A 13,557-nucleotide genomic window follows, 5' to 3' on the forward strand; every position below is an offset into this window, starting at 1 on the left:
TGACCCATCCTGGGATAAGATATTTCCCCATTCTTGTGGCTATGTCCAGGCTGTTGTTTGGGAGGGGGTTTTATGATCTTGTTCTGGGTTTTATGGTCTGTCCCTGGAGCTGGCGTCTTATGGCCTAGTTTCTGGGACTTAGGGTCTGTTCTTTGAGCTGGTATCTCACAGTCTTTTTTCAAAATCAAGCCTGGTCCTTAAATGGAGACAAATAGGGTTTATGTCAAAATTAACCCAATAAAAGACCAGGGGGGCTCCTCATCCCTTCTGCAATGTGAGAGAGGGAGGAGATAGCTATCTATGAATCAGGCAGTGACCCTCAGCAGGTATCCTATCTCTTGGTACCTTGATTTGGGATTTCCAGATGCCTTTAAGAGACTTAAACCTCTTAGTTTGTTATAGCAGCCTGTGTGAAATAAGACATACACTGTAGTTCAGCTAAATGGTGCTAGACTGAAGACATAATCTTATCCAAATTCCATTCATTTTCTGAAGCTGTGAATATTTGAGTCAAAGTGGATTGATTTCAGTGATATTTTATTGCATTGTTATTGAAGTTTGTTTTGTGACCAAGGAGCTGGACTGTAGGGACACAGCTTGACCTCAGGAGCTGGGACTGTGGGGACAAAGCTTGACCTCTGCAGGGATTCTGTTCATCAAGGGAGTTATCACATGGGCAAATGTCTGCCACAGAAGAATCACAGCATATAGAGAATATTTCCTTCCTTCTACCCCTCAAGCTAGATTCTAGTTTCCTTTCTGTTTCACACTGTTGATATAGCCCCAAACAACTATAAAAACAGAACAGGGTGAGCTAGCACCCAGATGTTATTGCCATTCACAGTGTTTTGTTTAAAACAAAATTACTGTATGAACTTGAGATTGCAATATGTATAAATATGAGGATATGTGTATATACCATTTAATTTGGTTTATCAAACATTTTATTACATTGTTAAAAAATTGTAAATAGAAGATAAATGAAGCCCCTTCCCGCTCTGGGACACATAACTATGACACCCCCCTGAGAGGACCATGGCTGTCAGTCACACAGCATAAAACCCTGGAGTTCTCCATGCTAAGGAACTGTCTAGATAGGCCCCAAGCATTCAGCCAGTGAGCCTCCTTTCCTGGGCATTCCTTCCTGAAAAAGGTATTTAATCCCTGGTTTACCCTGAGTAAAGTATATGGATTCTCATCTACAATCAAATAAAGCAATTTGAACAAGCATGGACCATCTTTTCATCAAGGATCTCCATGGGCTGGGTTGGGGGGGGGTGGTGGCGGACTTCATTGTAAAGATCCTTACCTAAATCTCCAGGAGAAGGCCTTCTCTCTTTCAGCCCCTCCATGCTCTTGGCACTCACCCAAAACCAAACTGTATTTCCCCATCCCAGGCTCTGCCTTCTCTTTTCTAGCTGGAGTGTGAATGCCCTGAGGGGAAGCGTGGAATTGGGACCCCATTCCTGACTCCCAGCAGTATGCTAGTGGCGCTTGGGTATGCAGGAGACTGGGAACCACAGCAATCATCCCAGACTCCACTGTTTCCCACCCAGAAAAACATGGACTGAGGACCGCCATTACAGATTGTGGTCTGCCTCCACTGAGTGACAAGCTGGTGGTAATCCAAGCACCCCAGTGGCGAGGCAGGACACAGCCCAGCCCTGGAGGGATAGGAGTAGGTAGCCACTCAGGGACCACATCTTCTTTTGGTTTTGTCTATGTTAGAGACTGTGTAGTCCTCACAGGCTTCAAGCTTGAAAACCCTCTCTTGACACAATTTCTGGGACTACAGGTGTATACCATTATAAGCCAACTACATCTTCTAATTATTTGCTATTTGTTTTCATTTGTTTCAAGAAGTTTTTATTGCTCATTGAAATAATTGCATGAGTATGCCTTTAAAAATTAGTTGAAGACAATTTGAATATTTGTAGTATTTTTATCCAGTGAAGGAGTTTTTCTATCAAGTTGTATTGTTCTTATTCTTTCTGTCGCTAGCCATTTGCAGTTATATGGATAGCAACATCATTACTATTTTGGGCAACATTCTGTGAAAGTATGGACCTCATGGTTTTGAAGTTTAATAGACAGTCATTTTGTTATCAAGGTAGGGATATATGGTTAGCTCCCTGGACCTTGCTGATATTACAAAAACAAAACAAAACAAAAAACAAATAAGCAAACAAACATAAAACAAGAGAACCCTAATTATTTAAAATACACATATATACCATACTGAGTTTTCTGCCATGAGAGTCACTGGAAAATATTAGGCTGGGGAAGAAAGCCTAACATAGAGTGATAATACTGTGGCCTGATATGGGCACTGTAGTTGTCTGTATCTGAACATATTCCCCCTCTTCACTTTCTCAGGAGTATCTCCAGCTCCATTTACTCTCCTGACCTGACTACAACCTCTCCAATAGCTATCTCAGTGGACCTAGCCTGAACACACCATTCTGTTTCCTTATGAACTGGCTTCCAGAGGCTCAAGCTGAACATAGCTTCCTTTTTGGGTGCTCTTCTCTCTATGTGTCCCTATTGTTGGCTCAGTCATTTGATATCACAGAATCTTCTGGAGCAGTAGCTGTCTTAGGGAGCACTCTTGGCATCTCCTTTCTGATGTGGTTGTGGCCTCCTCATTGGTTCCTTTAATTTGTCTTTGTGGGTCCAGTTTCTGAATTCTCATTAGCAGAGGCCACTACCATGCAAGTAAACATAGGCAGACCTGTGTTTGGACTCCTAGTCAAGTCTGGGCTCTTGATGACCTTTATAGAACAAGTTTCTGGGCTTCTTTTGGTCATATTATTTCCTCACCTCTGAGTGCCTCCCCAACCCCCAATCCCATTTTTTTTTCTCTAGCCTGATCTTTTATCATCTTCTCAGCCTCTCCTTCAAACTCTTGTCTTCTGCATACTACCTGAGCAATCACAAGCAGGAGACAGTGTTAGTGAAGGAGCTGTTACCCTTCTGCTTACTCCCAACATGTCTTCCCAGGCTCCACTGCCCTTGCCTCCTGGGCCTGACTTTGAAGCTTGTACTCTCAGTAGCCATGACTTGGTATCTTCCCTAATCAGAGCAGGGATCATACGGATGCATATCACCACATTGCTTGTCTCTCTGTACCTCTGGGACATCAGAAACAATGTATGTGATGCTCTTGACATCCATTTAGAACATGATTAAGTCAGAGATGGAAGCCATACTATCACTGGTACCCTGTGCAATCAACAATGGTGTGCGTCAGGTGACTTGGCCGTGTGGATAGCCAATTGAGACTGTAATGGGTCTCAATAATATTCTATTTCATGAAAACCACCATACCATTGTCTTACATCATTGGCTTCCCAGTTCTCAAAACTGAAGACATTGTTCCCATTTTATGGGTGATACAACTAAGGATTGGAGAAAACTAGTGAAATGCCCTAGAGATTCTTCTTGGCCTGGTGCATCTAAAGCTTCCTAGTTATGTGATGAAGCACAACATGCCTGAGAGATGTGTAGTTTACCCCAGTTGGATGCATGAAAGAGCTGTTCAAAGATGCTCAGAGACTGGTTTGCATACTTCTGGGGAAGCTAGGGATTTGAACATGGGTCCTGACAGTCCAACTTCATCACTTTGTGAGCTGCTACTGAACAGGACAATAGTGTCAATGGCAGTTCTCCTGACATAGACACTATCCTCAGAATGTATGTGTTGAGGAATGATGACATGTACCAAGCCACATGGAGCTCAGTTTTAAACCTAGGGTCTTACCAGGCTTCTGGCAGCCCAATTAGACTAGAAACTGCTTAGCCTCTATCTGCAATCTCCAACTTAGCAGTAGAATTTGCATCTTATAAAGTTTAGCAAGTCTGGGCTAGGATCTTAGAGATGGGTTGTGTTATAAAGGAAGACACATCTCAGTGGTCAATCCTGCCACATCATGACTTTATATTCTAACCAGATTTCTGCCCAGAATACAGCTCATCATCCATCAACACACCAGCAATACTCTGTGACACTCTGGTCTCACCCTTAGCTGCATGGACTCTGCCTAGGCTGCCCTAGTAGTGTGCCGAATCTCATTTTCTTTCTCTAAATTGGTTTCTACCCAGTATTTGTCTTTCTTCTCCCTTCTCTGGGTCCCTGGATAAGGAATGTTGGTTACTATGGCAATGCGCTGGCTAGTGGAAGGAACTCAGCTCACTAAATTAATTGCTGGACTTTTGGGGGACTAATGGCAGTGCTCTGCCTCCCAGGGCCATTGGTGTGGCCTACGTCAGTCATTCCAACTTGGCTGCCAGCCCTTGGAAATAGATCAAAGCCAAGTGGGAGGGAGCTGGCACAATGGTTGTCCCTACCCACTGTGCTGCCACCTAAGGTGAGATGGGGAGGGTAGAGATCTGCATGAAATCTCAGGTTTCTTCAGTTCCGTTAGATCCATGCTTTGCAGAAATCCCTGCCCATAACTCATGCTACCGTTCTGGATCAGAGATGCTCTCTTTTGATACTCAAGAGAGCAGGAACTGCTAATTTGCTCACTGGAGAACATAGCCTGAATTCCACACCATATTCCCCTCTATGGACATCTAGGGAGTACTCCATTTATCACGGTGGAAGGCTATTCTTTTTTTTTTTTTCCTGTCATATTATCTTGAAGGAAGGAGCAGAGGGATACTAATTCACTCTATTAAGACAGCATTACCTGAAGATCCAAGACACATAAAATGTTGGAACAAAGCAGGACTACAGACTAATATCTTTTATGAATATAGATATAAAACTCCTCAGTAAACCTTTGTCCATCAAATCCAACAATGAAAACATTATGCACAGACACTTGGGCTTATCCCAAGTGTGCAAGGTTGGTTCAATACCATTAAACCAATTACTGTCAGCCATGAACCAAACAAGAAGGTAACCTTTTCCCTCATCTGTCTTACTCAGAAACCTTTTCCCAAAGGGCTGTCCCTTCACTTATGAAATCCAAATCTTCTGCTTACTATAAATTGGGAACTGCATGGTTTGGTTAGATGCTTTAATTGTATACCTTCTCTTCCTTTGCAGTGATGTTGCTCCAGACATACTCTGGATACTGAAAGAGGCAGGATTCTGCCAGAAGATTCTTAGGTGGGCTGGCCTTATCCTGGGGTTGAAGTCATTAAAATTGTTGGTCTTTTGTTATTCTGTTTCTGACTCTGAAAATGAGTCTGGCATGCCTAACTGTTCACATAAAATGGTTGTTATATATGAAACTTTTAGAATGGTCCCCAGAGTTTAGTGAGAAGGAGATACTATATAGCAGTTAGTGGTGGGAAGTATACATCTTTGGAATCACTGAGACCTGACCCCAGGTCCAGCATGGTCATTACCAGTGGTGTGTGCTTAGGGCAGTTTCTATACTATGTACTTCATATATGCATCATCAATAAAGTAGAGATGATAGTCCAACGTGCAAGTGTGTCACAAGGGAGCTGATAGTCAGGGGGTGTTTGGGAAATGGAGATGCCCAACTTGGGAGGAGTGGAGACAGAAGCATGCAGTGTTCATAACAGACCATGTTCACCAGTGCCAGCCTTTGCCTTGGGACACTAGGTTCTGTGAGTATCGGGAATAAGCAGGCCTGGGATTTATGTCTATATCTGACTCATTTTCTCATCCTAGCTTTCTGCTGGGTAAGGCTTTGAGCCCTCTGATGAGCGTCCCTATTTGTGACTCCTGTACATTATACCTCACTGTCCACAAAGCCATGGTCTGCACAGCTCTCTCTTTAGGGCACTGATGGAGTATTGGAAGCACAGAAGGCATATTTTTGCGTCCACATGGGGTGCTGAGATTCAGACAGTGCCCAGGCAGTGATGTCATTGTGGCATTGTAGAACCTGCTGCCCCTTATTTTCTCTTAGGTCAGTGAGTCTGCCTTCATGGCCAGTGGAGCTCCTAGAACCTCTGTCATCTTTGGTGACCTCTTGCCAGGTCTCAGGATTACAATCTTTCTAAAGGAGGACCTTATTCTTCCCTCTGGCACACACAGGTTCTGGGAGAGTGACCATGCTGGGATGTGAGCTGCCCTTGCTGTAAAAAAATTGACCTATGTCTAGTGCCCCAAGGCAACTGAGATGACTTTTCTTCAACAGTGGGTCTCCCCGTGGAGAAGTCTGGGAATCCTGCCTTCTTCCATAGTGTGCCAGGGTAGGAGCCCTTCTCTTAAAATGTCAGCCTCTAGAAGCCTTAGCACTCTATTAGCATTAAGGAAGCCCACTGGATTCCTTAGGTCATGGCTCCTGCTGGCCAGTTTTGTCCTACTTTGCCTTCTTGGCATTGTTCTGAGTTGCCTTCTTCTTTCATCTAGAAATCCCTCCTGAAGACAATGAACCCAGCCAGAAGAACAATTCATGTTAATTCCCGTATTAAACCATAGAGTGACCACCAACCTATATTTCACTTACACTGTATTTTCCACTTGCTGTGGAGACAACACATTCAGAAGAATTGTGATGTGAACATCTTCAGATTATTTTATATAAAAATATTTGTTTCCTATTTTACTTACTTATTTTTTACCTAAATTTTGTTTTAGTTTTTCAGATATTTTTCTTACATGAATCCTTTGAGAAATAGAGTGTATTCACAGTATTTCAAACATTCCCCCTCTCTCAACTCTTCCATCTCTTTCCACTCAACTTTAAGATGGTTTCTTCTTCCTCTTCTTCTTCTCCTCCTCCTCATCTTCTTCTTTTTTCATCTTTGTCTTCTGTTTTTCCTACTTCTCCTCTTCCTCCTCTTCCTCCTCTTCCTTCTTCTTATTACTCTTCCTCCTCCTCGTCTGTTCTCCTGCTCATTCCCACCTCCCCCTGTTCCTCCTCTTCATCCTCCTCCCCTCCCCCTCCTCCTTCCCCTCCTCCTTCCCCTCCCTCTTCCTCCTCCTCCTCCTCCTCCTCCTCTTTTTCTTCCTCATTTTTAGGTTTCCCCATTGAATCCAGTTTGTATTGCTCAGCTAGTTTTGGGACTAGTGTGGTCATCTTATTAAGGGTCATGTCATTAAATAAACAGACTCCCTCAGCAGTTATGAAATGCTAATAACTGTGGATAACAGTATTTTCCAAGCGCAACAGAGCAGATGCACATATGAACTCACAGTGACTGTGCCAGCATGCACAAGATCCCCACAAGCTCCAGCCAGACAAAAATTTCAGCAGAGAGGGCAGGAAGATGGACATGTAATTAAAATACTTTAAGGTATTTTTTGATAATCTTATACATGTTTGGAAGAGAAAAGGATCTTATCCATTCCTCATTCTCTCTGACTCTCCTGGTTCCTACCCTGAAACATCCCTTTCCCAACTTCATGGCCTCTTATTTTATTACAAATATTTTCCACTAAGTCCAGTTAGTGCTGTCCATATATTCCTGGGTGTGGGACCATCCATTTGAGCATAGGAAGCCTTCTCTGGCTATACCCTTAAAGAATGACTCTCTTGCAAGGTCTCAATTGCCAATAGTTCCTCAGTAAAGGGTGTATCCTCAAGAACTCCTCCCTCATCTATGTTGGAAGTTTGGCTGGCTTGATTTTTATGCAGGTTGCATCCAGGAAAACATAGATAGTATGAATTTATGAGTTTGGCAAACCACATCATGTCTAGAAGACAGCATTTCACAGCACTGTTTCCCATCCTCTGGCTCTTACAATTCTTTCTGTCACTTCTTTCTCAATGTCATTTTGATTCTTGGTGAAGGGTTGAGGGAACAGAATAAATTTTTATATTTATTTGTTTTTACATACTTGCATATGCTATTTGGAAGATATATACACATCTATAACATATTTTTTCTCTAAGCCATTTTGAGTGCACAGTTCAACACTACTAATTAGATCTCTGTGTCATATAACTATGGCTATTGTTCATCAGAAGAATTAATGAGAGCTTCGAGAACTGTCAATCTCTTAAGTGATGACCCGAATCCCTCCACACTGACTGACACCTTAGCTAATTTCTTTTTCAAGGTTTTGGTAGTGTTTTGTGTACAATTCTTACATCCTCCATGGTTACAGTTGTTCTAAGTATTTTATCTTTCTTGATATTGTCCTCCATGGGGTTTATAACACCGCTTTTTAGAGCAGTCACATAGACCGTGCAAGAGTGCCAATTTTTCATTTTATGACTTTGATGGATTTATTGGTTCTAATGGTTTTGTTGCTTCTCTAGTATTTGTGCAGATAATATCATATCATCTCCAGAGCCAGGGACTTTGAGCTCTTCTTTTCCAGGTTGGCTTCCCTTTATTATTTTCTTCATGCTAAATTGTTCTGGCACAGAGTTGAATAGAGTTGTGTGGCAGGGCTTCTTGTATTGTTTTTGACTTTAAAGGAAAAACAGTCAACATTTTACCATTAAGTATGATGTTGACTGTGGGAGTTCAGATTTGGCCATTATTATCCCAAGGAATCCCATTATGATCCTAATTAAGGGAGTGGGTGTTTGTCAAAGAGAGGCTTGAGTCACATGCCTCTATGTGTGTGTGTGTGTGTGTGTGTGTGTGTGTGCCAGTAGGGATCCCATATATTTCCTCCCCTTCTTTCTATTGATATGATAATTACATCAGTTCTTTGTTCTTTGTCAAATCATGTTCCTGACATAAATTGCATTTGGTCATGGCATTTGATACTTCAGTAACTCACACAAATAAGCCTGCTTCTCTACTCCATGGATTCTTCATAAAGAAACGTTTCTATCTTTCTCCTGTGTGGACTGGGGAAGATATACACTAAAATTTCTGAAACGTTGAGGAACATAATTAGGATGATACCCAGTCTCCCCGGTCAGGGAAATTATCACATTTTATGAGTCATGACAAATACTGAGTAGGGTATATGCTACGACTTTATCTACCTGTCCACCATCTTTCTTATGGCCTCCAACATAGTCACTGGAAGGTTGCTGCTATTGGATATTCTGCATCTATGGAGAAGATAGGGTACTGCTCAATCCAGAGGATTCAAATCCCAGGGTGGCATCTCAGCTCTCCTCAACTTAGTGACCTGGGAAAGTGGTACCTTTTCTCCATCCCAGTCTCTTGCTTTCTCTCACAAAAGTGATAGAGCATGCCATGAGAGGACTCAGGAGATCACACCAGAGACAGAGTGTCTGACTTGTGGCAGATAATAAATGGTGGCTCGCCATCAAAGTTCATAGTTCTCTAATGACATCACTATTCATCTGTCAAATGACTCCTCGACACTACAAACTACAAGATAGTAAATAACGGATTGGCATTGATACTGGCCTTTAATCATTCATCCATAAAGTTACTCTTTACGGAGGTGTACAGCATTGCTTGGAACTCTCCTGGGCAGCAATATAGACATGGCAGACAGTTCCTGTAATCATCAGGCATTGAAAGATGGAATTGCTGGGCAACAGGCAGAGTTGTTTATTCCCATGTTCCTTTCCTCCTTGGGCCCCCTGACTCCCTGAGCCCAGAACCATGACTGCCCTGCTTGTTCTGCGTACGTACAACACCTTTCCTTTTGATCCTGCATCTTGATTTTTTTTCCACATGCCTTTCATTATTCAGACCCTGCATAGCTCATGCACTTGTGGGGTTGCCTTCTGTGCTTTGAGACAAAGCATATCACATAACCCTGAAGGTGGTAGATGCCCGATTATAGAGTTAATTCACTGGTCCTGAGAGGAATGTCCATACCTTTCTCCACAGGAATGTTCCCAAGTACCCTGCCACCCTCTGAGGCGGCAAATGATGTTCCTTTTGTTTTGAGTTGCTACCTGCCTTGTATACATTTGTTTGTCTAATGCTCAGCTTTCCAAACTTCACTTGGAAAGAACTCGGAAAGTCTGACCTTTCCCCAAATATCCAGGTGAGAAACATGCACACTATTCATTTGCTTGTGCTCCCATAACTCCCCGGGGCTTTCTTCTTCCTGTGCTCACTGGACCCTGCCCTGTCCTGGCATCTTATCAGAGCCCAGAAGTCAATGAGGACTTTTCTCGGGTGACTCTGTGTGCTTTACCTACCCGTCCTAGGAATGTGATAGGAGTAAGGAGTATTTATTAAATGAACATACCAATGTTAATAATCTATAAGCTCCCTTTTTTATACAGATATTGGCTTACAAACAACCATTTTTTTTTAAACAGACATTTACAGGCTGGGGACATGGATCAGTGGATAACATTCTTTCTGTATGAGATGAAGATCCAAGTTCAGACCTCCAGAACCTACAGAAAAGCTGTATATAGTCGCATGTGTCTGAAACTGCAGCACTGGGGTGCAGATGTAAAATGTTTAGTTTATTTGGGTTCTTCTATCTACCATCATTTTCTACCCCAATCCCTCCCAACACCCCAACACCAGGTAGGAGAAACAGAAGGTTAGAGGAAAAAAGGGGTGTGGATCTCTCTGTTACTTCCTGTTCAGTAGGGGCATAGTTCCTTGGGGCAAGCCCAATCATCATCATCAGAATTTCCAGCAGTCCAGTAAACTAGTAACAATAAACGAGCTAGAGGCAGCAGGGTCATCAACAGGGGGAGCAGCCTCTGCTTAACCTCTTGGGGTTCTCCCATGTATGCTCTCAAGAGTTCTCAGAATTAAACTCTCTGCAGCTGATAAAAGACCATGATTAAAGAGCCTGAATGAGGCAAACGGTCAGCTGCTAAGCAGTCTGAAGCAGCCCCCTATCCCACGCCAAGATTAAAAGAAAAACATGTTCACATAACATACCTGGGTCTTTAAAGAAACCAAACTTCTCACTACCCTGCCTGGGGTGAGGGCAGAGGTAGTAGAACTTGAGAACTAGTCTAGCGGAAACAAGGGAATGCCCAGTCAGTAAGAGACTCTACCTAGACAGACAGACAGACAGCACAGAGCTCTGGCCTCCCTGGGTGCACGCATGGGTGAGTATATCCCCAAACACAATTTAATACTCACATGTGCCACCGCATAATAGGTACACACACTCCAAACAAGAAAAGGAGAAAGGGACATTTGAATATGCAGAATGGGCAAAATCATTTGAGTAACAAACCTCAGGGACCACAGACATGCATAGAAAACAGGAAACCACCTATGGCATTTGAGCTGGGAAAGACTGAAGGGATGGTCCCTCAGCGCTGCTGCTGAAGATGTTGTGAGGAGGGCCAGGTGCTGTAGAGGGCAGAGGAAACTGGTGCTCTTCTGGAAAGTAATTTGGGAACTTGTGTCAGGGGCTTTGTAAAATGCATAAGGCTGGGTTTTGCACTGGTGTGGACCAGGGCTACTAAGACCTCTCCCCCATGCTTAAAGAGCCTCCTTAACACCAAGGGGGCAGGGCATACTCATGGGTAGATGGTTGCAGCATGGCTCAATGTTAGACCTCATGGAATCAACCATGCTTAAAACTCACATGGGGATATAAACAGCTTCAGCTTGCCATTGATTTGACTGGGAAGTACTGGGTTTAAGCAGGGGCCCTCCAGGTGTAAGCCTTTAGCTCTACAGAAGGTTAGAGGGGAGTTAAGAAGAGTTGTGATCTGTGAGCAGAGTTGGGATGACCTATCGCCCTTGAATGAATTGTGGTCATGAACAACATCCCTTAGTCTTTCACCTACAGCTTCTAGACCATATCACTTTGGTGATGTGCATCTGAAAACTGATATGTTAAAATCTTGTCATATATTGTAGTTTGGTGAATATAGGGAATAGGAGGAACTTCTGGCTTGAGGCTCAGGCATGTTCCTGGCTTGTCCCCATCCCTACCAAAAGGCTGACTAAAAGCCTGGACTTCGTATTCATGGGGATGACTCTCAGAATACTTTACTGCTGTTTTCAGTGTGTATGATCTTGGCTCCACACTGCTAGGAGTTTGGCTGGTCATAGCAAGCTCCTTCATGGATAACTTAATCATATACACAATGAAGGTTACCATGCCTACCTGTAAAGTGTGAGAACTTACTGAAATCATAAAGGCTTCCCCCAACCCTTAAGCCAAATTGGAGACAGCATCTTAGGATGGATATTTCAAATTTCAGAGCAACAGGGTGGCAGGGGTTGTCCTGGAAACCACTAGTAACTTTGTGTCTTTGTTAGGGTTTCTATTGCTGGGACAAAACACCATGAACAAAAAGCAAGTTGGAGAGAAAGGGTTTATTTATCTCATACTTCCATATTGTTGTTCATTATTGAAGGAAGCCAGGACAGAAGCCCAAACAGGTCAGGATCTCAGAGGCAGGAGCTAATGCAGAAGCCACTGAGGGGTGCTGATTACTGGCTAGCTTCACATGGCTTGCTCATTCCAGGACTACTAGGCAAGCCATGGCACCACCCACAATGGGCTGGGCCCTCCCCTATTGATTACTAATTGAGAAAATGCCTTACAGTTGGATCTCCTGGAGGCATTTCCTCATGGAAGCTCCTTTCTCTCTGATGACTCTAGCTTGTGTCAGGTTGGCACACAAAACCAACCAATATACTTTGTGTGTCAGTTCCAAACATGATATGGTGGTAGGTGGGGCAGGGAGGCAAGTCGATGAAATGACAGCCCATTGCTTAAAGGAAGGGAGGTCATTGATCACTGGACACTGCTGACTGTGGCTCTCTGCCACTTAAAGGGTCATGCCTGGGGGGAAGAGCAATGTCTGGGATGAGTTCCTCCATGGCTTTTGGTAAGCATGGCATTTTGGCAGAGGGAAACCTTCTCCATAGGGGAAAGTCTGCTGCAGGCATGTGTGTGTGGAAAGCTGCTTGGCAGTCCACAGCCACCATTTTGAGCCTGCTGGGCTGGTGAGATTGGGGTGACTGGTCATAATAGGTATGTGGGTCATGCTAATTAGGGACTGAGATGGTACTAAAGAAGATATTGGGGAAGGGCACAGCTGTGGGTCACCCAGCATCCAGACCTCATCGATGACCCAGGAAATGGACTGGCCAAACTCTGTGGCATCACTTTTCAGAAGGTCACACTCTTGTCTCTGGGGAGGGTAAAGCTAAGGGCTGGAGATTGGCTGGCACCTGGATGAAGGATTCCTCCCTCCCTCCTCCTCCTCCTCCTCCCCGTCCTCCTTCTCCTTCAGCTCTGCAGTGCTTCTCAGGGTGTGTCTTTTTCCACACAGGAAATGCTCCACTAGACCTCTTCCTGACCAAGATATGCCTGTCTTCACTAGCAGGAGAGCCATGGCTGACCCCAGAGGAAATCCTTTGGCCTGCCTTCTGTGGATTCTACTGCTCTGGGGAGGGGATGGTGGCTGCCAGGCCCAACGTGCAGGTGGGACATGAAATTGGCCGGGGATGGATGCTCAACATTCATGTGTGTGTGCAAGTGAGGGTGTGATCTTGTGAATTAGTGACGACTGACTGACTGAATGTATCAGAGTGTCAGCAGAGTAGCAAGTATATCAGCTGCCCTTCAACTGATGTATGTGTAAGAGAGCAAAGTAATGTTGTGAGTGAATGTGAGAGTGTGATAGACCGTGAAAGACTGGATGGACTTCTGTCCAAGAAAAAAATTGTGTGTAAGAGAATATGATGGTGTGAAAAGTTATGAGTGGGTATTAAGAAGTTTCTTTTTTTAAGATGTAT

At 43.7% G+C, this 13,557-nt stretch overlaps 1 protein-coding gene across 1 annotated transcript in view; it reads left to right on the plus strand.

The window, feature by feature from the left end:
• Positions 1-13,557, plus strand: part of Col22a1 (collagen type XXII alpha 1 chain) — a 248,560-nt gene that overhangs the window by 11,019 nt on the left and 223,984 nt on the right. Inside the window, exon 2 of the mRNA XM_021183654.2 lies at positions 13,092-13,243. Within this exon, the coding sequence (XP_021039313.1) occupies positions 13,126-13,243 (118 nt within the window). The 5' untranslated portion in view covers positions 13,092-13,125. The remainder of the gene's footprint in view (positions 1-13,091; positions 13,244-13,557) is intronic.

This window comes from Mus caroli, unplaced genomic scaffold (genome assembly GCF_978045245.1).
Source record: "Mus caroli unplaced genomic scaffold, Mus_caroli_1 scaffold_16, whole genome shotgun sequence".
Classification (NCBI taxonomy): domain Eukaryota; kingdom Metazoa; phylum Chordata; class Mammalia; order Rodentia; family Muridae; genus Mus; species Mus caroli.